The sequence below is a fragment of the Ictidomys tridecemlineatus genome, chromosome 1, assembly GCF_052094955.1.
Source record: "Ictidomys tridecemlineatus isolate mIctTri1 chromosome 1, mIctTri1.hap1, whole genome shotgun sequence".
Lineage (NCBI taxonomy): Eukaryota > Metazoa > Chordata > Mammalia > Rodentia > Sciuridae > Ictidomys > Ictidomys tridecemlineatus.
In genome coordinates this window covers 61,254,628-61,279,783 of record NC_135477.1, presented here as the reverse complement: position 1 = coordinate 61,279,783, position 25,156 = coordinate 61,254,628, and the positions used below count along the sequence as shown (strand labels likewise).

The 25,156-nt window shown below is 38.1% G+C and overlaps 1 protein-coding gene across 7 annotated transcripts in view; it reads right to left on the bottom strand.

Annotated features, from left to right (window-relative positions):
• The window catches only part of Fam13c (family with sequence similarity 13 member C), a 116,637-nt gene that overhangs the window by 12,165 nt on the left and 79,316 nt on the right, over window positions 1-25,156 (bottom strand). For all 7 annotated transcript variants that reach the window (XM_021732477.3, XM_005334325.4, XM_040273627.2 and 4 more), the window contains 5 exons: window positions 21,003-21,087; window positions 8,901-9,111; window positions 7,607-7,745; window positions 2,719-2,800; window positions 1,055-1,266 (listed from right to left, as the gene is read on the bottom strand). In XM_021732477.3, coding sequence (XP_021588152.1) covers window positions 1,055-1,266; window positions 2,719-2,800; window positions 7,607-7,745; window positions 8,901-9,111; window positions 21,003-21,087 — 729 coding nt within the window. The remainder of the gene's footprint in view (window positions 1-1,054; window positions 1,267-2,718; window positions 2,801-7,606; window positions 7,746-8,900; window positions 9,112-21,002; window positions 21,088-25,156) is intronic.

Here is a 25,156-nt window from a genome sequence, read left to right as displayed (position 1 = left end):
GGGGCTAACTGTGAGCCTCCTGGGATTTGATATATGTTACCACCTTATGAATACCAGATTAAGTACAATACAATAGATAAAAGCATCATTCTCCTCAAGAAGACTTCATACTGAAGATAAATGTGCTAGTTTGTTCCTGTCCATTTGTCCGTTTATTCAACAAACATGTATTTGATACCTACTATGTATAGACACTAAGGGATCATGAAGAATGTAAGAAGTTTAAAGTGTAGGTATAGCAAAAGACATGAAGCTATGACAGGATAGCTTCAACTCTTAGTCAGGAGCTAAAACGCAACCATGCCAGTTGATACAGAAGAACCACAGGAAAGCTTCCCTGTCACAACTGAAATGGAAACAATGATAAGAAGGATGATGAGGGATTAACCAGGTAAATGCTAATCATTTTCTTCTTTGTTAATTACAATAAGACTTTTCCTTAAGCTCCAGGATCATATAGCCTAATGTCTAGCAGTAACTCCGTCCAGTTGTCTTGAGATTTCAAAATTAATTTGTCTAAAGAATTCGACTAAAGACTTCAGATAAAATTAGACCAATTTATCTGAAGTCTTTAGTTCTAACTTAACACTTCCAAAGAAACCCTATCTCTCTGTCCTTATTACATAAAATACCAAAACACTTTCATTGCTATTTATGCCTCATCCCTGCTTTATTATATTTTAACATATGGGGAAGGGACTATAACTGGATCTCTGTCCTTTCAGACAATATACTAATTCCCCAGTCTTGAGTTCATTTGCCAATTTGTAAGGGAAGGAAATTAGTTGAGAAAGGGATGATATATCCCATGTCTTTGCCAATTTCTACCCTCCATACAAAACTATAACCTCACAAACAGCAGTATATCTTTCAATCACTGGGCAATGCCCAGAGGTCACAGCCAGTAACCCACCAGAAATCATCTGACTGAAAGTTTGGAGCCAGTCGCCTAAAGATGTCTATGGTGGCAAAGTGCTCTGATAAATTGGTAAACAGGATGATCTTACTGGCACTATGTGGAATGTTGGGGCCCCATGATGATATGGTCAGGTACCTTAAAATCCTCCTGTGGAGGAAGGTGCTCTCTCTTCTCCTTCAGGCATGTCAACACAGCATCTAAAGTTTCCTCTCCAGAGGAGCTTGGCTCAGGGCCTGCAGCTTCTGGCTTCCCATTTTCTCTGGGGACCGTGGGTTGCTCACAGGACAGATTTCTAGGTGGACCTTTGGGAGCACTCCTCTGTTCTTCAGACAGCTTCAGCTTTAATTCTAAGAGAAAGATCATGAGTTACCATGAGGAAGAGGACTCACTATCCCTAATCAGAATGTAGAACCCTTCAGGAATTCCCTTACTGGATGCCATATTGGTAGAAATGAACAATGCTAATGATAGCTTTCCATGTGGTAAGGGCAGCCCTAATAACCATGATTAATTTCACAAGCACCCAAACAAATGTAAAAACAGTGAGCCCCAACAGCTGGGTCCTCATGAAGCGGAGGATAATATGTAGTAGTAACTCTGGTGTAGACTTCAGCAGAATTCTGGAGGAAGATCATTGGTACCTGATCCCAGAGTTCCCACCTGTTACCTACTTATAGCACCTGAATTCTATACCCAAAGATTTGCTGATGTAAATTTTGAAAGTCGTGTGTTCATCAGGGTAGCTTCTGTGGGAATATTAGTTCATTTAGAGGGCATTACATTTGTAGATACCCAAGGAAATGCAGGCAAGTATAGGAAAGGGGAAAATGGGAATGCCAGCCCCAGATTGACATATTTTACAAATTTGTTGAAGTCCATGTTTCAAAATCCAGGAACCACTGTTATTGCAATGTGGCTTTTTATAAACTTATATAATTAAAAATTAAAAAGCCACCAGGGACTTTTTAGGGAATCGCATTTCAGAATATGTTAGGGAACTGGTGGTTTTAATGAGGCCATTTATATTGATTTCTCAATTATATAGCTTGTTTTCTTTGATGTTTATTTTTTGGAATGTGTGTATTGTTAGTGAATAAAATTTTAGTGATACTAGTTTTGTGTTTAAAATCTGCACATCTTCTAAATATGCTACATCATTATAGTTTAATACCAATGAATTCCCTTCTACTTCTTAATCACTATCCTTCCAGAAATTTGGAAACACTCCCATGTCTAAGAAATGAAATTGGGATGCGGAGGTAAGAAGAAAAAATTATTGGTAAATAATGATAGTCCTGCTTCAATGTATTTTAGAGCTAATTAATACACCATCATCTCCAGAGAGGGATAAATAAAGACAAGCACTGAACTAGGACACAGGAGAACCAAGTCTTAGCTCTGTTTTACCATCTCCAAGCTGTGTGACCTTTCTGGGGATAAACATGCTCATCTATGCAACTGGGCATATAGAATAAATTCTCATTATTATGTATTAGATGCTGTTTCTATCATCTAAGAATCCAATAACCAGGGAGGTTATAGCTTCACAGGTTGAAATGTTCCTAGCATTAAAATGAATCATTCCACTAGGAGGCTGGAGGTCCCCAGTCTCTGTAAGGAGGTTTACCAAGTAGGGCTGAACAGCAAAGGAGATTGAGGACTCTTTATTTCAAATAGGGCCTCCTATCTAAGTGGTAAACTAAGTTCAAGGCACAGGTGGAAATGAATAAAAAATATCCTGCAGCACTTTATACTATTTTATCTGCTTCTGAGAAAAGAGACCTTTGGATGGCATTTACCTTTGAGCTGTTTACGACCTTTAGCCAAATCATTCATCCATTTCAGGACTTCAGGATTAGAAGTCTTGTCTCCGTGTGAAGGCTACCGAAGGGGAGAAAAGGGAAGGTGGAAGGGAATTAAGAAGGGAGGGAGGGAGAGAGAAAAGTAGAACAAAAATTTTAGACAGCTGAGCTACATGAAGATAGTTCAAGAACATAAAAACCTGGGAGAGACATCCAGGCATGAAAATTCCAGCTGATGGAGGTGCTTCTGGAAAACAGCACATGTTCTCGACCTCTTCCATTCACTCACCCTTGACATGGACACATTTCTAAACATGCCTGGCCACCCAGCATGTTCATAGTTCTAACCATGCCATTGCCCCCCTTCTTTCTAACCCACATATCACCTGTGAGGCCTCCTGTACCACATACAATGTTGCCTGGTCATTCTCTGTATCAGTGCAGATGATAATACAGACCATTTCTTATTATCTTGCCTATGGCTCACATACATGGCTTGTGACCCTAACCCGATGGAAGATACTGACAAACTGGGAGTTTGGCTCTTATCTGCCATATCCTCCAAGCTGAAGAAAGAAGATCCCAGGGTCTAAAACTTGACAATAGTCAGGAGAAGTCCAACTGTCAGGGAGGGTAGCTATATTTCTAACCTTAATATCCTAATGAGGCTAACATTAACGTGAAAATCATATATGTGTGACCTTGGGCAAATTATTTAGCTTCTCTGTTCTTCATGGCCTCATGTATTGAATAAGAATTATAACAGTGTCTCCCTTGTAGGGTTGATGCAAGGAGTTAATATTGATAAAGCACAGAAAACAATTCCAGATGCACGCCAAACACTATAGAGTTAGCTGCAATTACTGGTTTTATTTTCAGTAGCAGCAGTGATAGTAGTAGTATTTCCACTAAACCTTCAAAGGAATACCGAATGTTTTCACTGGCAAATACACATGGAGGGGTATGTAGGTCCTACAAGTAGCCAATCACATCTTAGATGTGGTATTAAGAACATTTTAAAAGGAATAATCTTTTGTCAATACAAATCACTTACTTGATTTCTGGATTCCTTCTCAGAACACAAAAGTGGACTTTCTACAGAAAAGAAAGTAGGAATGACGAGGAGCCAAACATACCCTCTACCCCCACAGATTAGTAAGGAGCATTCTTAAATAATCCAAGGCCTCCACAATTACTTAGTTGTGGGCTTAGGTGGATCAAATGGATACTCTAAACTAAGGATATATAAAGAACTATATAATAATGCTCAAAAAGGATGATAATAAACATTATTGTGTGAAATGTGTGTATTGTTAGTGAATAAATTTAGAGCTGTCATGTTTCTTTAATGATCCCCCAAATCCAGGTATAAGAAGATAGAGAACACATTCCTTTTAAGTTTAAAGGACAAAACAGTACTTTTATGACAAGATCAAATATACATGGGACATTTGTTCACTTGTGACACAAATGGCATGGTTCTGTCAATTCAAGTGATAAAAGCCTCACATTTTAAAATCAAGATGGAAAGAAAAGGAAAGAAGTTGATGAAGGATGATTCTTTCCTAAGGCAGCTTGAATAGAAGACTGATTTCCATAAAGGGGCCCTAAATTTAGGATCATGGACAGTGCCACATGGGTCACTAATCTGTCCCCCAAAGCAGCTTAATGTAATCCTACCTAGGGTCTGCAGAATGATGTTCTGTACTAGTTCCCTGGCATACAGTCTAGCATTTTGGCTTTGGGTAGCAGTCTGGTTATACAGTCAGTCAATGTTTTAAAGCATTTGCTTTCTCAGAATCTTCAGAGAATCCTCCATTTCAGTCTAAGAACTATCTTGTTGAACAGTGCTTAACTGGATCTGCTCCATACTGTTAATTCCATCTTTTGAAATACAGTAAAAACAAAAACAAAAATCCTAAGCCATTGACCAACAACAAAATGAGCTTTTACTACTGCACATTAGACTTAAAAGAAATTTAAGGCTCAATTTTCCAGCAAAGTAATTTAAAGCCTGAAATCAGTTCAGAAATGAATTTCTTATTCCTTTGCCCTTTGGGTAACTTTTAAAAGATGTTAAATTAAGCTCACATGGATGGCAGCACTCATGTGACATAAAAGTTTTCATATACTAGTGTGGATCTTTAATTCTTCTAACTTTAGAACTGAAATAATCTGACTTAATAGACACTAACAATCATATACTGGAATTTACAGAGATTTGGCTTCGTTCAATACAATTAAAATGGGACACCCAAACCACATTACTGGGGATATCATTGGAGAAGTTTTGTGGTCTGCCAAAGATGGTTCATAAACCATCTTTGGGACTTATGGATTGATAATGAAAAGACCTGTGATATCTTCTTGACTAGATCAATTCTTTGCTGTGTGATTCTTGGAAATTCACCTCCCGGGTCTCAATTTCTTCAATCTTCTGATAAGAAAATTGATGAGCTGATCCTTCCAGTTCTAACATTTTCTGTTTCCATTGAAAGCAGACATCTGGTGGCAGTAGCCTTTTCTAAACCCATAAGCCTGATCATCAAATGCAAAGTCAAGTTGTAGAAAATAAGTACAGTTTTGAATAGAAATATGAGATAGTTACATTCAATAGAGATGGAAAAACGTATGTCATACCCAGACATCGGAGTAGCACCAAAGCCCAGCAAGAGCTTGGATTCAAAAATTAACAGTGGGTGCTATTAATTCCATAGTCAGGATGCCAGGAAGGAAAGTCTTATACACAGCAACCAATTAAATCCTACTAACATATCAAACTTCTAACCATAGCCTGGCATCCTGACAGAAAGGGCAAGGGAAAGCCCTATTTCCTAGAACATCTAAGGATCTAATTACATCAAAGAGTTATAGACAGAATAAGAATGGTGACCTTGAACCTCTTCCTCCTTCTCCTGCTTCTGCATCCATCCTTGTGCATAAGTACTTAGGTGTGTCTATCCTCTTTAAACTTTCTCTAAACAAAAGCAGGAGATGCTTAGAGAATTTCTGTTCCAAAATAGACAACTTGTGGATGATTGCTATAGTCAAGGGAAATAATTCAGGATCTGTGGCTGCAGGTAGAAAAATCCAGGGAAGATTTAATGTGTACAATTTCCCTTCATTTTCTGACAAGGCACAGACTGCTCAAACTGATTAAATAGTTAACAAAATCTAGAACCACTCCCTTTATGCAAATACTATAATAAACATTATACATGTGTTGACTCATTTTAATACCCTTAAACTTAAGTTACAATTGATAACTCAACTTTACAGATGGACAAACTGAGACTCAAGTGTGAAGTAACAAGTCCAAAGTTGCAAATTTCTTAGTGTCTGGCTGGATTCAAATCCAGAAGAGTCAACAGGCCCGGGAATGGACCCCCTAGTTGTTACTCTACAGAGTCCGATGTGAGGAAATCAAAGATCCAATAACACTCCAGCAGCAAACAGGTGAAATCGGCTTCTCTTGGGATATCTGGACCTTTCCATATATGGATACTTGAGGGGTCGTGGATGTAACTCAGTAAAAGAACACTTGCCTAGCATGTTGACCCTGGGTTTATGCATCAGACCCACAAAAACAAAACAAAACAAAACAAAACAGAAAAAGTAAAATATAGACACTTGAGAATTTTACTTCTACTCCTAAATTACAAAGCCCACTCATCTTTAATTCACTACTCCAAGCTCAGCTGATAGAACACAAATACTTTAGGCGATTTATAAATCTTCACTGGGCCTCAATTTCCCTATCTTTGTGTGTGGGGGGGAGAAGGTTTAGCGTTCCCTCCTGCTCCATTAAAAAAATATAGCAAGTAGCTGTGACTGCCTGACTTTGGAGGAGAGAAGGATTTGCCACAAAGTGACTGAGGTTATCTTGAAAGCCAGTTTTTTTCTTTTTTCTAATTTTTAAATTTTTTTATTTTTGCGAAACTAAAAATCACTCCTTAAAACTTCTCTTTTAGTGAATTTGAGGCCACACAGGACAAGTTGAACAGAAGAGTGGAATCTTACCTATTCTTAGCTCCCTCCCCAGAACTTATACTCACAGTTCCACTTGCCTCTGTACCAAGTGCTTAGTGAGCTTTAAATATTTCAAGATGTATGAGAAATTTATTTTAATAATAAGCTATTCTGGGCCTTCTTCCAAAGACCCAATATCTTTATGCAATTCTGCATGAATATGATTTTTCTCTATGTCATGGTCACCATGAGAGAAAACAAAAGCAGCATTGGCCATCAAGATGCTTACCTATGGCTTTTGTTGTTTCTTATTGAGAAGAGACAAGACTTGTTTTTATAGCACTATACTACCAGCATGAAGACTGGTGTCTGATTGGAAATGATGGTTCAAGTTTGTTCTTATGAGGGGCCTGAAAAGATCTCACTTGAGAAGTCTCCACTGGACAACCAGGAAATACTAAACCCATCTCCCTCTCATTGTGCTGCACCCTTAGAGAGTCTGCCCTTCAAGTACATAATAGGTTATTATCACAATGCAAATAGAAAAAGGTTAAAGAAAAAAAAAAGACTATACTTCAAAAGCTTTCCAAATTTTGGTCCTAGATAATCTAGTGATAGTAAGATTCCTTAGGGAAAAAAAAAGAGAACAGTAGCAGAGAGGGGGATGAATACTAAAGTTCAGAAATGAGAGTTAAAATCCATCACTGGGAAGTATCTTAGAGGAGATAACTGGCAGCATATGAGAACAAGACAGAGTCAAGATGGGAACTCATCAACAAGACCTAGATTGGCCAGTGGGAACAGAACTGTCCCCTGACAAAGAGGGGTACCCAAATAGGAAGGACAGAGACTCAGGAAGGTCCACATACCTCAGCATAACACAATCTGTTCTCATGCTAAATCCTAAGGTGCTTACCCGGTATTTCTTTTCTTGTTCAAATTTCTCTTCAAATTTCCGAATTTTCCGCTTGAGGCTCTGGATGTGCTTGGTGAGCTGGGTAATGGTCTGTGGCTCCTTGCCATCACCACAGCTACACCGAGAAGAACTTCGGGGCCTGCCATGATTAGAAGGAGGGAAAGAGCATGAGAAACAATGGTACCCCGGTAAAAACTGCTGCTTGTTCTACAAACCAACATTATCAGAGAAGTCTAGAGTGCAGTTCATAATTTGATGAGTCAACCATCTGCTCATTAATAGCCCTGATAACAGAACTGCATTATGAGCAAATGTCCTCAGGGTCTTTAGTAGACAAAATGTCAGAATATTAGTCCAGGAAACACATTTCTTAAAATTGATAGAGGCCAATTTAAGGCTCAGAAGAGACACCCATATTGAGGTGTTATCTTCAATAGGTTACATTAGCCACTCTTATCAACAATTTCAAAAGATTTATATTAGTGTTTAACTTTGTTGACATAAAAAAACAAATATTTTCAAATATGATGAAAAAAATGGGTCTCCTTCCCAGAAAATGTGTACACCCTCACATGACACATATTTTACATGCTATAGTAATAATCACTAACTCCCTCAAATTCAAGTAGATAGTCAAAGGACCCAGTTTAGATCAATTAAAGAATGAGTTATGGGGGAAAAATTTAGGATTTCCTGGGCATATTTTCAGCCAAGGGATTCTCAGTTTTAGTTATACATCAAAAGGATTTATGAAACCCCCAAATAAATAACATATATTATTCTTTTATTCCAATGCCAAATATAAATTCCAAATGGAGTGGATTGAGGGAAATATATCTATTTAGATATCTACATCTAATTTTGGGGAACACCAATTATAAGTTACCACTTTTCTAGAGTCTAAGAAATTGAGGTGGCAAATTATGTAATGTTTCTATAATCCGTCCATTTACACCACTGTTTGACAAGGAAAATATATTGCACTAATTGAGAATGATATTCCTTATACTAGAACACTCATAGGATTAGGATTCTGGTAATTTCACCAAAATCTTTTAAAACCTGCATGCTCCTGATTAGCTTGTCTCTCATAACCATTTCCTCCTTAGGGATTAAGTCCTGAAACAGGAATCTCAACTAGAAAGTACGCCAATTTTAGCTTTATCATTCAGATCTCACAGTTGCATTTTTTCAGGTTGTTTGCACTATTCCAGAGGCACAATAGTTCATTTGTAAATGTGGTATTTGAAAAACTGTATGAAATGAAGACTATTATAAACCAAGATTTTCTTACATCATGAACTGCTGAGTGCTGGGTGGAGAAGGGGCTGACTCAGGGTCTAAATTGAATCTCTGGCTTTGGCTAAAGATGGAGCATCGTGGCGACAGCAGTGGATTGTCACCATCAGTGATGTGATAAAGCAGCCTGCTGGTCCCGACAGACTGGAGGTCTTCTGGTGTGCTGTCGGCTTCATTCTGCCCATCTTTGTGGACTGGCATGGGGTCTGGGGAAACAAGATAATTGATCAACACTTAAAAGTGACAGAGGGCTTGAAACTGTCATGTTCCTAAATAAAGATCATAAACATTCATTATAATGGCTTGCCTCTTTGTCATTTCTTCCTTCTGGGGATATGAAAAGCTTTCAAAATACTGTCATGTTTTTTTTTTCCCCTCACAGAACACGGGGAGAAAATATGACAAAGCCGCCAACAACAATAAAAAAGGAAACATTTCAATATGAGTTATTCAGTCAGCATAACCCAAAACTACAAAAAAAATTTATTTCATAGTATTTGCATATGTTGGAAGATATATGACAAAGTATGAGGGTGAACAAAAAGAGAATGAAATTGAACTGTAGCAAAAGATTATAGATTATGAAGAATAAAAGGGATAATAAAATTGCCAGCAAAGAAAGTAGAAAGGAAGAAAACAAAAAAGGAAGAGAGGGAATGGGAGTCCCCAAAGTGAAAATTATCCAACAGTCCTCAAAAATTATGAAGATCTTTGCTCATCAACATGGAATGATGTTCAGAATATGCTAAACGGAAATCACAGGTGTCACAACTAAGCAGTAATGGTTTCATTTCACATATATGTGTACAAATAAATGTTTCAAAAGATCAAAGCAGTTATGAAGTAACTGCAAAACATGGTAGGATTAGGAATGGTTCTATTTCCTTTCTTGAAATCATATGTAACATTTTATTTCAGACAAAATAAAATGGAAACAAGTCCTCAAAAAAAAAAAAAAAAAAGTTCTCTCCCCAGCTAGCCAACCCTGTGCCTGAATTCTTGCAATGGCCATTCTTTTAAGTTAGCCCATTAGCTCCCCACCTCAGGGTCAGTCTTGAAGGTGAGTACACCTGTGCTATGGAGGGTAGGAAGTGAGATGTGTCAGTGAAGGATCCTCAGGACCTGGATAAAAGACTCTTCACCTAGAGCCCTGGAGGCAGCCCAAATGAACTTCTCGATTTTCCCTAGCAGACAAGTCAGGACAACTCAAGTTTTTTTGTAATGCCTACTTCTGTAAAGAAAGTGGAAAACAGATTTTCTGAGCGAATAAGCAGAATCAGAAAATACTGACAATTCACTTTTCCAAAACAAACATTTATCACAATTTGTTACCGGATGAATCTTAATCAGATTTAGAATGACTCCTGATTCTCTAGAGCTTGAAATGCAATTTGCTTTGTGTAACATCAAAGGTCTGATTAGTCCTGATGTGTTTTCGGTTAGCTTCCCTCCTGGTGGGTTGTACACTGGAAGGGTAGACAATACTTTCCATTGTACCTCTGAAGTTCGCTGACAGCACTTTTGTCAGCAGCTGAGGATAGTGAAGGCAGAGTGGACCCAGGTGATAAAGCTCCTGCACTGAGGCTGGGCAGGAGCCATGATGAATTATAGGAACAAGACCTACTATCCGATAAGTCTTGGCACATACAATACAGTCACCTTCAGAATCCTCCAGAACATCCTACCACATCCTTCCCTTAAACCATCAGGCTCTAGGAAGAAATATATTTTATTCATGTTGCCTATTTCTTGGAATTACGTTCTGATAATAATGGAGAAGAAAATAATCTTTAGCAAGCACCTGGGATCAGCATGTTTTTAATTGAAATGGAATAAGTTCTGACACCTTCAACTGTTCGCCTCAGCTTTGTTCCTGGGGCCCAAATTAACATAAGTCTGTTGTTGTCATTTTATAATGTCCAAAAGGAAGCCCTTGGGTTCCTAGCCACAAGACCATGAAGTAGAGCTTCGAAAAGAGTTCAATTTATAAAACCCACAGAGTCCTAAGACACAACTTCACAGAATCACAGATCACTTTGAATGGCTTTTTTTTGAACTGTATTGCAATAGTGACTGTATACCTCCATTTAGGTGAAACTGCTTTCGATGGGCACTTACATAATTTACCAGTACTGTCTAATTAATATCCTAATCTCCCTTTCCCTTCAATTCACTACTGAAGGAATCTGGGAGCCAGAAAGATCCCAGAAGCAACCAGTTGAAAAGCCACAGAAACCCAAACTGGTAATTTGGTAAAGCTTCAGTTTTTTGTCCAAACTCACTATTTGAGTTGAGAAGGGGTTTAATTAAATCAGCTGGCATCTGGATCAGTGTGTGCATTTATGTAGACAGAACCACTGAGCTCTCTGGTTAAAAGAGGCAAATGTAAATTCAGAGCCAGCGCTGTTACCCTCCTAGGAAAACAGCACAGGCCACCACTTCCAGACCCTGCTCCTAATGGGGAGGGGTCTGGAAGATTCCCCCTGGAGTCAAATTATTTTTTCTTCCAAAGGCAGGGGCAGCTTTTCAGAGCCTGTGCTGTGATACATTATGGTTTAGAGGAAGGAGTCTGAAAGCCAAGGGTCTGCCATGCCTGTGCTTTTGTTATGGGACTCCAATCAATTTTGTAACCTCTCTCAGTTTCCTTGTTTGGCCCATCTTTCTCATAGAGCTGTGATAAGAAAAATAAGAGGAGATTTGCTGTTCAAAAATGTGCCTTTAGTAAATAAATACCTATTGTATATTTAAGATTTTTGTTAAAAGGATCGACCATGTTGAGGGCTCTTAGTCCGGTAAAATTTTCTTCCATTAAAAAAAGATTTGTAACAAATATATCTTAACTTTTTAGGAAGGTAAACATAAGTTAATGAAAATTTTGGGAAGAATAAAGCTTTCCTGAGAAGGAAAGTGAGGAAACATCTCAGATGCAGCAAAGACTTAGCTGACCAATAGGTAAGAGAATGAAAATGATGATCCTTTTTGAACCCCAATCTCTTAATATATTAAATGGGGAGAATAATAATAATGCCTGCCTCACAAAATTGAGGATAAAATGAAATAAAACTGTGTTCCTATAAAAATTTTGCCATATCATACACATCTATATGTTTACACTATTTTTACACACACACACACACACACACACACATATATATATATAATTTATATATATGCACACAAACATACTTTTGGCTTACAGATTTTGAAATATTTCAGCTTCATACTGAGCAATGATGATCAAGAAGTCATAAACTTGATGTTCTAGTCACATTTTCTCAAACTCATACACATTAAAATAATTTGCTCTTAAAACTAATAATGTGCATCCTTTGTACAGCATACTTGGTGGAAAAAAGTAGAATAAGGCATAGAAAAACACCATATCCATGCAAACCATCATTTTAATCATTATTATTAAAATAAGACACTTAAATATTATTTTACTGAGCCCTTATGGGGTTAATATGGGAGATGAGAATCAATATATCCTCAGTATCTCATCCCTATCTCCTATTAGTTCTTATTTATAAATAACTAAGAATAATAATATAATAATATCTAATATTTATGGAGTGACTCATGATGTCCTCACACTTGCTCTGAAAGTTTTCACATATATTTAATCTTCATAACAACCATATGAGACTAGTAGTAATGTGATTCCCACTTTAAATTCAGTAGGGAAAGTTGTTTAACTATGCTAATTCAATTCAGGGAGGGTTTGACCATTGCCTGTGGTTGAAGAATCCACATCTCTACTCTGGAAGCTGAAGTATTTCTGGCAACCCACTCACTGAGCAGTAGGGAACACAGAGAAGAGAAATAATTATCAGTGTGTGAAGGCCAAGAGACCACTTCTTCTCTGGCTGCAACCCCAGGCAGAAGCAGATGCTATATTACAGCTGTTCAATGACTCAGTCAGATTTTAAAATATATCTTTTTAATGTGAGTTTTTAAAGCAATTCAAAATTGAAATAAATCTCTCTCTGCAAAAGCTTGAGAGGCACTATTGAATCTTAACTGTAATAAATCAGCTACAGTCTTGTAGATTTGTTAAGTTGCACCCTCAGATTTGTCTATTGTGGTGGGCTCATAGGTAACATTCAGCTATATCCCCCAAAATGCCAAATAATCAACCTGTGTTGGTTTTAAAAGCTAAATGAGCCAAAAGCATGTCCATGATTCTAATGAGGTTTAAGCATTAGAGTTCTTACCCAGCATGTCTAAGGACAGATAGAAGGGGGGATAATAGTGTCACAAACACAAAGAGAGCTGCAAAAATAAGAGACAATAAAAAACATCTATCTGATGGATACATGATGCTCTCAGTTTTAAGTATACTGAATTTAAGGTTAAAAAGATACCCTATTAAGGGTTAGCTACAGGGCCAGAAGACAAAGAACCTGTAGTCATCGCAGGATAGCCACCACTAGAGAAACATGAACTTGGTTGTTAGAGAGCATTGAGAGAGAAGAAGCGGGTAGGGCTGGCTGACCTAGCAGGGAGAGGCATACACTCCAAGCAGGCAGAAGAATTTGCCAACCATGAAAGTAGGATTGGGCTTCATGACAGGGACCCTGAAGGTCCCAAAAGACAGTCTGCCATCACAGGTGAAAGCATGGGTTGCAAGCTCAGAAAAATCTAGAATCAAGTCCCAGTTTGCCACCTGTGTGATCTGGGATACAATCTTTCAAACTCAGAAAGAGACAAATATTATTAAGGAAAATGGCTAATGAGCCATATCTGATTTCTGGGAACATAATTTTCCCTCTCCATGTTACCCAAGTGAAGCCAACTACTCACATAACAATCAGGCTGCCCTGCCTAGGTAGAGGAATCTTCCTGAATTGTGGAGCTGGGGAAAGAGTAAGCATCAGCCATGATAGTGCTAATGATCCAGAAGCACCCTATCAGAGCAGAGAGCTGGGCGTTGTGATGCTCTTCAGTTTTCAGCCTAATTGACTCCCCAGGTCTTCTAGTCTATTCCTGCACAACAGATCATCTCAGTGATACAGTTGATAAAAATCAGTTATTAAGATAACAGAAGCCATTTTCAGAAGGGAGCTTTCATTTATAAGCAGAAATGCTTTGCAAAACACAAGGAAAATTAAATACACAAAGCAGATGGGAAAACTGCTGAAGGAAATTCAATCTTCATTGTGAGCTGTACATTTTCTGGGCTTATCCAAAGTCATTTAGGAAGCATAGCTTTCAAGTGTCTATTAGTTCGGCTGAATTGGTCAATTTGATCAAAGAAGTTGGATGAGCAGCTCGACAGAGCCCCCAGGAAAAGATAATTCTCAGAGAACCAGAAGACAGGGGAGAGGTTGACCAGCTGGCTCTAGGCTTGGGAGGTGTCTGGAGCAGTTTCAGACACCAAGCTTCTATGTGCCATCAGGCTAATCCTAACCTATAAATATTATAAGGGTGGAAGAACAATACCAAAATAACCCAAATAAAAGGTATTTTTAAAATGACTACAACATGTGGGATATCTCTCACAGAGGAAAAGTGATAAATGAGAATTCTCTGTACAATCTACTTAATTTCCTATAAAATTTAAATTTTTAAAAAAGTCTTAATTTTTTTAAATGAATATGAGTCTGCTGGCTAAAATCCTGGGCTCCGGAGTCAGAGTTATGGGCTTGGCCTGTGATGCCACTTGAATGAGACTTGTTACATGTTTGGCTAGGCAAGCCTCTTCAAATTCAGTAGGATTGTAGTAAAGATAATCAGGATAATGTATGTTAACACAGTATTTGTCCTAACTTTAAAACTGAATTTAAAAACATTTGTGAATAATCACCTGGCAATTTGCACTGTACAACTCATTATTTCCCTTCCTATAAGTCAGTTTCAGAAATGGCCTCAGAGAATTACTTGGTCATCTATAAATTTTGAAATCATCTTAAAAATACTTTGGAAAACAAGAAGTTAACACTCCGTCCTTTAGAACTATGAAAATGGTCATAAAAGCCTCAGATAAAAAATTAATAGAACTTTTCTAGTCAACTTATAGGTGTAGCACAGGATAGATTTTATTATAACAAATGTAGTTTCAACTTTAATAGGTGGTCATTATTTAACCATCAGCTCTACAGATTATTGCCATCATAAATACCTTTGGCTTAAGGGAACTAGTATAATGTCAATGATATGCAAGACTTGAGAGGGAATCTAGGAAGTATGAAATGACATTTATATACCCTGAGAGCAGTCAGAAATTCTTACAGAGTAGTATTTAAAGACAAATGTAAACAATATTAACTGGAGGAAAGGCAACATAAATTTTGAACAGGGCAAGAACAGCCAGCTTTTTAAATAGTGGTAGCTAACATTTATTGAGTATTCATCATGGGCAATGTATGAGAAATTTCATATGTATTATGCAATGTAATCCTCACAACAATCAAAATAATATGCTTTCTACCATTTTAAAGAAAATAAGACTGAGACATAGAAATATTAAATAACTTGTCCAATATCACCCAACTAGTACATAAAGTTCTGCAAGGGGTAATGTTTTAGAACAAAGCAGAGTCAATAAGTATAACATATTTTGGGATTCAAGAAGTCTATAGCATAGTTTTCATATCTAGATTGAAAACAAAACCAAATAATCACTTCATGATCTTTTGGCTAAAATCAAGTGTAAAATAAAACCAATGATTGGGCCATGAACATAAAATTCACTTAAAAGTATGTACCAAAGGGCAGAGTCAAATTAAATAGCTTTTTTATGGACCAGTCAGTACCAATCCTTGCAAACAGATCCTGGATTAATCTTATTTTACATTTCAGAAATGACACAGAAGAGGAAGTACAGAAGTCTAAGTTTGCAAATGATGTTGACATCTTCCAATGAGTAAAAAACACAAAGCAACCACAGAGCCAACTCACAAACAGTTGTAGATACTTAAACTGTGGGTCAGGAGGTAATGGAGTTAAAGAAAATTAATCTTCAACTCTTCTTTTCTAGATAAAACTACTTTTAACAAATAATAAGCACTAAAATACTAGTTCGAGAGTGGATCTCATTTTTGTAGCTGAATAGAATATTCTGATAGAACAGAAAAGCCAAGAAAATAGTGTGCACCTTTAGGAAGTGATTGCAAAACATTCCTATGGTTTTAATCATCTTGTAATTGGTTTATAAAACATCCCAGGCCTGTATTTTTTAAAATATTAACTTTTAAATTTGAGATGACTATACATCCACATGTTATCATAAGAAATAACAGAGAGATTCCTTGTCCAGTTTGCCTCAGTGGTAACATTTTGCAAGACTACATCTAGTTTGCCTCAGTGGTAACATTTTGCAAGACTATATAACTTCTGCCATATTTATGAATAAAATTCTACTAATAGACTCCATCTGGAAAACTCTTGCAAGTCAGATAATACAATCAAAACAAGTGCAGAGGCCTAGAGATAGTTCAAATCAGTGGAGCTGAAATGAAACTGGGAACAATGGTACTGCAATAGGCTAATCAACTACAAATCTAGGTCTTTATGAATTTTAAAAGTAACTTTCAAAACATTAATTATATGACATGTATATAGTGTATATTGACATACTTTCAAATTATAAAATATTAGAAATATGGGGACTTCACACTTAGGCTACTTGGTAAACAGCAAGTGGTAAAGAGTTTAGACTATGCAGTCAGAGTGGGGAATTCCCCACTGGGACCTATTCCCTTTCCTCCAACCCCTCCACTAATCTGTAGCCATGGCACCTTCAGCAAATTGACTTTCCAAGTTTATTTCATCTTCTTTAATGTGAGGATAATAATGAAACCTATCTCATAGGATTCTTATGAGAATAACGTATGAAAATGCATGCAATAATTTCTGATACACGCCAGGAGGTCATCTAATTTTGTCATTCATTTAAAAGCTATTTAATGAGGTGTTTCTAAACATCAGCACTACTGACTTTTGAGATCAGATAATTCCTCCCTGGGGGCTGGGTCTAGTCTTATGCATTGTGGGATAGTTAGCAGAATCTCTAGCCAGTACTTACTAGAAGTAGCCAATAGTGCCCACTCCTCAGTAGTGACAAACACTGTCTCCAGATATTGTAGAATGTCTCCAAAGGAGAGGGAAAAACAATAACAATAGTAATAACAAACCATAAACCCCAAATGAAACCATCATTTTAAAGGAACCAACTTAGGACAAACAAATGAAGTTCTATTTTCCACAGTAGTGGCTATTTTTTTAGTAAAATAACAAGTGGTGCATAGTGAAAATGCAGAAAGATCCAAAAAGGGTTTGAAATCACATGAACACACACACAAAAAAACAGTCTATAAAGTTTCTAAAATATATTTGGGGATTCTGTATACTCCTGAGTTTGGAGACTCTGTTCTTACCGACTTTCAAAGTCTCACTATGGCAGCCCACCAAAAGGATGAAAAACCAAGGTATGGATAATCGGCCCCACCCTAGTAGGATACTTGAGATGCTTTCCTGTTCTAGAAATCCAATTATAAAGTTTTCTGCAACAAGAATATATTTCATGTTATCCCTAGTATGGCACTGGGTTCTGGAGAGTGTGTCTGAACCTTCTTGCATGTCAGAGTCACCAGGGGAGCTGCCAACAGAGATTCTCAGCCCTCAGATCTCCACTTTAGTTTTATTTTTATTCTCCACTTTAGAAAGTAAAATTAAAGTTCATTTCTAATTATTAATTTATAAAGTATTTAACAGTTATTATTAACAATTTCACTTTTAACAAAGTAAAAATTAAAGTACATTCCCAATTAATTGGAAACTACTGGTCAAGTAGGAAGTTTCTTGAAATACGTGAGAGGTTGGTCAAGTTTTCTTTGACTCTGCCCTACTTCAAAGTCTGTATTAGGATGGGACCTACAGATTATACAGAACTCTATTGGAATAATTATAGACTGCAAATGGATATACTATATTAGTAGTATCGTAACTAAATGAAAAATTCAATCTGAAAATCAAAATTTTAGCCAAAAGGAATTAGAAACTGCTATAAAACTATTGCTTCTAGTAATAGGTCTCAAGTCATCGCTGTTGACAGTTTTTGCTAAACCTTCATACCATCAATTATCCTTGGTGAGACAGAATAAGAGTTATGCTTAGTCATGTGGAATGTCAAACAGTCCTTCTGCATACTTTGAAAATAGCAGGCAGTTAATATGACAATCCTCATTCCATTTTCCACTCAATGACACCAGAATAGATGCTTACTAATGCCATGGAAGAAACATTTATTTTAGCTATAAGAGGCTGTTGATCCAGTTGGAAGAATTTTTCAGCTTATTATGTAGGTTTCTGTCTCAGTCAGTTTAGGTTGCTATAACAAACAACCATAGACTGGTAGCTTATACATAGGAGAAATTTACTTTATACATTTCTGGAGGCTGGAAGTCTGAGGTCAGTATGCCAGCATGGTCAAGTTCTGCTGAGGATCCTCTCTCAGACTGCAGATGGCCGACTTCTTATTGTATTCTCACATGTCAGAAAGAGAGCAAACAAGCTTTCTGGACTCTTTTCATGATGGCAGTGATCCCATTTATGAAGGCTCCATTCTTATGGCCTAATTACAACCCCAAGGCCCCATATTTAAGTACCATCACACTGGGGATTAGATTTCAACATATGAATTTTGTGGGGACACACAGATTCAGCCTAGGAGTTTCTATCTCACAGTATGTGGTTTGCAACCTCTTGACTAGTGGATCCCAATACTCAGGAGTGTTTATGAAATATGAAGAATCCAGGACTTCTACCTCTGACTGTTAATGAAGCCTGAGAATCTCCACAATCACCACAAAGCTCTTCCAACATAATGGGTGAGAAGGTTCTAGAACATTATTGAAAACACAAGGTCCCTATGGGGTGCCATGAAGAGAACTATTTTTAAATTACTATAATATATTACAGACTTAGGATCATTTGTGTTAGTATTATATGAACACCCTCTTGGCAGCGACTTACCCATCAAAATCCCCACAGTTTCAAGGTATTAAAAAAGAATCACTTAAAATAATCTGTTTAGAGACCCCCAAGTTAGAAATAGCGGGTCTGAGCATACATTTCTTCCTGCTGAAACACACATGGATTAGAAAATGTATGGACTTCCTATAAGAATGCACACATTTTAGAAACCAGCGAGACCAAACCATCCCATATTTTCAATCAAGAAAGTATCTTACAAATGCCTGTCACTTTGACAATGTCTCTGCCAAATGACATATGCCTTAGATCTCTGAAAACAACAAGTTTTCTAGATGTTTCTAGAGTCTAGTGCTCTAAGATTCTCTTAAAAGGGCTCTAAGATAACTCAAATTTATCTACATTTTGGAAAATCCAGCATCCAAATTACAAGCCTCCTCTGTAAGAAGCCTTTTGCCCATTTCTGACATTTGATACTTAACATGAACTGTATGGCTATCTCCTTCATGCTAGCAACCTCACCACAAACCGGTATTTATTTTCATTTTAGAAAGAGTGTTAATAAGCTTTTAACATCATGTCCAGCCAGAATGAGAAAATGCAAAAGTATTATTGATATTTAGAAATAAAAGTCATGATTTAAATTATATATATATATATATATATATGTATGTATATATATATACATACATATATATATATCTCCAAGTCATGATTTAAATTTTATATATATATATATATATATATATATATATATATATCTCCAACATGCAACAAATATTGAACCCTCTTTGCTAGATACTACTATAGCTAATCCAAAATATCAGATAATTCTGAACTTAATGAGGATCTGGCTTGAGACTTCTTTATGTATTTTGTCTGCTATTTGTTTGGAGAAGGTAGAATATAAGGTTGTGGGAGAGAAAAAGGACATTGTCAAATACCCTAACTTAAACCCCTGATCAGGGCCTCACCCAATTTTTTCATTTCATCCAAACATAGTGGCCAACAGAGCAATAACATTCACAATACAACAAGGACAGCCAACTTCCCAACAATGTGTATCCATAGTAATTGACCATTTGCAGTGATGTCATACTAGGAGGCCTTCCTTAGTGTCCTTACTATAACTAGTATTATTTCAAAAGTCACCTTAAAGATTTAATGAAACATACATAAAGTGCTTAAATAGTTCTTAGATCATAAAAAAGGTTTAAATAAAAATAATAACTACTCTTGTTGTTCCTATTAGCCACTATTATTAGTAATATATACATCTCAACACTGGAGATGACTGTTTGGCCTGCTTAGACCACCTGGGACTGTTTTAAACAGTAGTGTCTTAAACGTACTATTGCTAATGGTATTGTAATAGATTACCTTTGTAGATCTCTTCTTTCAACTCTTGGAGATTAAGGATGTCTTATAAACAAGCTTACACTAAGTCTATTTCTACTATCTATCCAGAAAGCAGTCTGCAAGACTCTGACCCATTTGTTTTAGAAAACACAAGCTAGGCTCTTATTTCTACTCATATAAATTAGTGCTTCTTTCTGCTCTAAATCTTTCTGGGAGCATTAATTTGTTAACCAATATACCACCCTCAGGATTAAAACTACAGTAACAGAAATAAACTAACATACTTAATTTTGAGATTTTTTGACACATAAATTAATGCAAAACATATTGAGACAGAACAAGAATAAAGGATCCAAATGAGTGAATAGTGGAGCACTTATCTCCACTTCTCCTGTCTTGATGGATCATCTTATAAGCATTGAACAAGAAAAAAGGAAGTAGTGTTGACACTCCCTCAAATATATCAGGAGTTCAAAGACAGACAGCACAGAGCATCTAGGGTCAGTGATATAAAATAATACACCACTCTTTTGTCATAAGAGACCACATAAGAAAACTCAGATGAGAAGGTATATGGGTGATTTCACCTGACACCCATTTAAAAGTCTGACTTTTGGTCTGAGCCAGAGAGATCTATGTTACAGCAGATCTTAATTCCTCCTGTTTCCTCTCAGCGCCTTCTGGGCAACCCTTGGGCTCTCACGTATCACCATTTCTTTCAGGGGCCCAGGTGAAAGATGAAGCAGAAAGAGGATGAACTATCTTGAGAGTATGATCTGGGACATCCCCAAACCCTGCCTCTTACCTGCAGAATCTGCCTCATCGGCAGGCACACTTTGGGTTGTCACGGGGGCTGGCTCCTTGATTCCATGCACCTGGGGAGCTTCTTCCTGGTTTGTCAAAAATGCAGAACACAGATCAGATTCCAGAGCTTGAAGCTTCAGCAAGGAATTCTGCCAGCAAAAGCAGAACATCAGGCCAGCTAAGTAGATGCCTAACACACAACGATGGGTCTGCAGCTCCTGCAGGCACCTTTCTCCAGTGCCTGGCAGGAGGGTATCCTGGAAGAGCTGCTTCAGAAACAGAGCTGGTTGTGCCTCAGTCAGATGCGCATTATTCCACATGCGGCCTCAGTTCCTGCCTCATTTAAATCCTAATGTATATGGATTATCAGTGACCCATGGGACTGGCGATTGATTTCGTCAGCAAACGACGCTGCATCTGGAGAACCAATCTCAGAAGGTGTCTGCTTCCTGAGCACTGAGCCTTTACGCTTTGCAAGTGTTTCATTCATTGTGCTGACATCAGGAGTCGATGACATTAGGCCCCTCCCAGGCTACCATTCATAAAAGCCATCGTCCCTCCAATGCAAAGACTGCAGCAAACCGCAGTGCACAAAGAGTTACTGCTGCAGAGGCTCCCTGGCATCTGGGAGGGGCTTCAGGCTCCCTCATCCACACTGTGGCTGTGAGTGCATCTTTTAAAGTTACTTCTCTCACATGGGATGGCTGCAGCTGTCTTGTATCAAGAACAGGGTGAGGGAGACAATCTTGGTCCCTCGGTTTAACTTAATCACAGAGGGAGAAGCAATTTCTCTTTCTTAGCCCCCCCAGTACAATCTCCTGCCCACTCCTTTCATTTCTCATTTTAAATTTCTCCCATGTTCTTACTAAGAACAAGTCATACAGACTGACGCACATATCCTGCCGTGATGCAGATGCCCAGAAAACTAATTGCCCTAATGAGGTGAAAGTGAGTCATGCCTGAGGCTCTGGCTGGGTGCTGCTCTTTGACAATGGGCAAGTCCTGCAGGTCTCAGGAGCTCTTCCGCCCACCTGGTTCCAGTTCCAGTTCCAGCAAGGGCAGCCATAGAGAGCAAAAAAAAAAAAATGATCCTTTTCCCTCTATAACCTTCCAATATAACCACGCTCCTACTCACATACTACCCTCTACACAGCCAAACACCTTCCTCCACGGCTCTACCCATGCCTCATAGACATCCTTATCCCTATCCCTCACTCATATATCCTACTTCACACACACGTACACCCCCTTCATACCCAAACTTACACACCCACAACCTCTACTCCACAAACACCCTAACCCACAAATGACCCCCTTCTTCTGCCTCATACACATCCTCATCCCTACTCATCATACCCTACCCCATAAACACCCTCATACTCAACCGTCACTCTCACATCATAGTCTACACACATAAAACCCCTCCCCACATTCATATCTACCATACGCTCACATACCAACCCCACACTCTTCACCCTGTGACAAACATATACCCCATTTTTGATTGCCCCACATACCTACCTCTCCCTCATAATATCCAGTACCTCACACCAACACCTATTACTTCATATCTTAACCCAGAAACATACACCCCCATATCCCACACATATTCTCATTCTTGGCCTCATGTAAACATACACCCCAACTCTTCCTCACACCACAACTACTCTATTCAATACCAACTCCCACATAGTCAGCCTTAACCCTTCTGTTGACATGAGTAGCTATCAGTCTATACCAGTGTAAAAGCTGTTCACCAGGCAAATGTCTTCAACATTAGCTCCTCTGCCACTTGGGAAGCAGTGAGCACCTTCTCTGCCTGCCGGATACGGGGCAGGATCTGAGAAAGTTTTCTACTGCTCAGAGGCTGAGAGAGCACAGCTCAGATGAAGCACCTGCCTAAGACCAGACATTTTATGACTCCCTCCTCCTTCCTGGGAGTTTTCCCAGCAGCTGAGTGCAGGAGCAGGAGCTCTTGAGTGTTAATAGGAGGTATAGAATGAGCAAGGGCAGGGAATTTCTGGAAGGATTTAGTAGTTAGTAACCAACCAGATGGCAGGCAAAAAGAATATCTGATGAATTTCCTACTGGAGGGCCTTGGAATTAGAGTGGCCTCTCAAAAACAGCAAAACTGCTCTGAAAATTTAGAAATAATGCCATGGGAATGTAAAATGGTACCGTCACTATGGAAAAAGTCTGGTGGGCCCTGAAAATATTACAACAAGAATTACCATATAATTCAGCAATTCCATCACTGGGTATATACCAAAAACAATTGAAAGCAGGGACTTGGACAGTAATTTGTATACCTATGTTCAAAGCATTTTAACAGCCAATAGGAATATTATGGACTAAACTGTGTCTCTCCAAAATTTATAAACTGAAGCTCTAACTCTAATAAGATTGTATTTGAAGACAGGACCTTTAAAGAGGTAATTACATTTAAACCCAATCCAAGATAACTAGTGTCCTCACAAGAAGAGGAAAAGACACCAGGGGTGCTCCCACAGAGAGAAGGCCACATGAGGACCCTGTCAGATAGCAAGTATCTATAAGTTAAGGACAGATGTCTTAGGAGAAACCAACATTGCTAACACTCTGATCTTGAAATTCCAGCCTTCAGCACTGTGAAAAAATAAGTCTCTGTTGTATAAGTCATCTCATTTATAATATTTTATTAAGGCAGCCCTCAAAAACTAATACAAGAAGGAAGCAACTCAAAATGTTCATGGAAAGGTAAACCGATAAACAAAATGTGACATATACTTGCAATGGAACATCATTCAGTATTAAAAAGAAAATTCTGACACATAGATAAACTAGGAGGACATTATGTTAAGCAAAATAAGCCAATCACAAAAGGATGAATATTGTATAACTCCACTTATGTAAGGTACTTTCAATAGTGAATTTCATGAGACAGAAAGTAGAATAGTGGTTGCCCAGGGCTGGCAGTGAAGGAGTTGGGGAGTTATTTTTTAATGGGCACAGAGCTTCAGTTGTATGCAATGAAGAGAGATATGAGGATGAATGGTGAAGATGGTTGCCATCAATATAAATGTACTTAACCCTACTAAAAACGTACACTTAAAAGTGGTTAAAATGTCAAGTTTTATATTATATGTATTTCATAGCATTAAAAAAATGAAAGATACAAGGGGATAGACCTTTTACCTATAATTCTTTAAAAAAAAAAGTTGTGGTACCAGCAGCCTGGCTCAAACTCATATGTGCTCTTTATATTCCTGCAAAGTAAAAGAGGGCACAGATTTCAGGTTTCTAAAGAACTAGAAGGGACATCAGCCCTGTTGTGTACTGTGGCTGACTTTGGGCAAGCATCCTGGCTATTCCAAGCCCCAATTTTTCATCTGTAAAAAGAGGCAAAGATAATAGTCATGATAGCATTTGCTATGAGGGCTGCTCAAGAACACAATGAGGGAAGGCAGGCACTTTGCAGAGCTACCAGCATGAGGCCCATCCTCCAGCACTGGACTTCGTGGTGAGTATGAACTTCTCCAAACGTCAATGGGAAAACCCTGTTCATATAGTAAGGACATACTCCACAGTGACTCTGAAGCCTCCACCTGTTGCTCCACCTCTTAGGTCTCACTTCTGTACCTGCACAACAAGGACCTCAGGGTAGATGACTTGTAAGTCTCCTTCCAACTTGAAGGGAGAGAAAAAGCAATGTACTGAGGATTGAGATCCAGAATCTGGAACCAATGGGTACTTGGACTATGGAATGGAACAAAGAGTTCATGCAACATGAACATTAAAAAAAAAACTCATTGCATACAAGTACATTATACTTCATATTCAGAAGCTTCTGAATCCCCTTAGAGAGAGAGGTGTAATTCTGTGACCCCATAATGTTTAGAAGTATGAACCAGTTGCTCTCTTCCATCTCCCTCTGCCATTTTCTCCTTCACTTATACTCATCTGAATAGGATTCTGAGTGCCACAGATCTATTTGCATGGCTAATTTGCTTAAAGGAATGGGAAGAGAAAAGAACTGGCAAATGGAACAGGAAAGAGAAGATGAAGGTCTCAAGAGTCAAGAAGATCTTCAAGTAGAAGATTGCTATAAAGGACAAGAAGACAGAATGGAAGAAACTCTGCAGATCATCAGCCCTCACATCTCAGCCCTGTACTGTC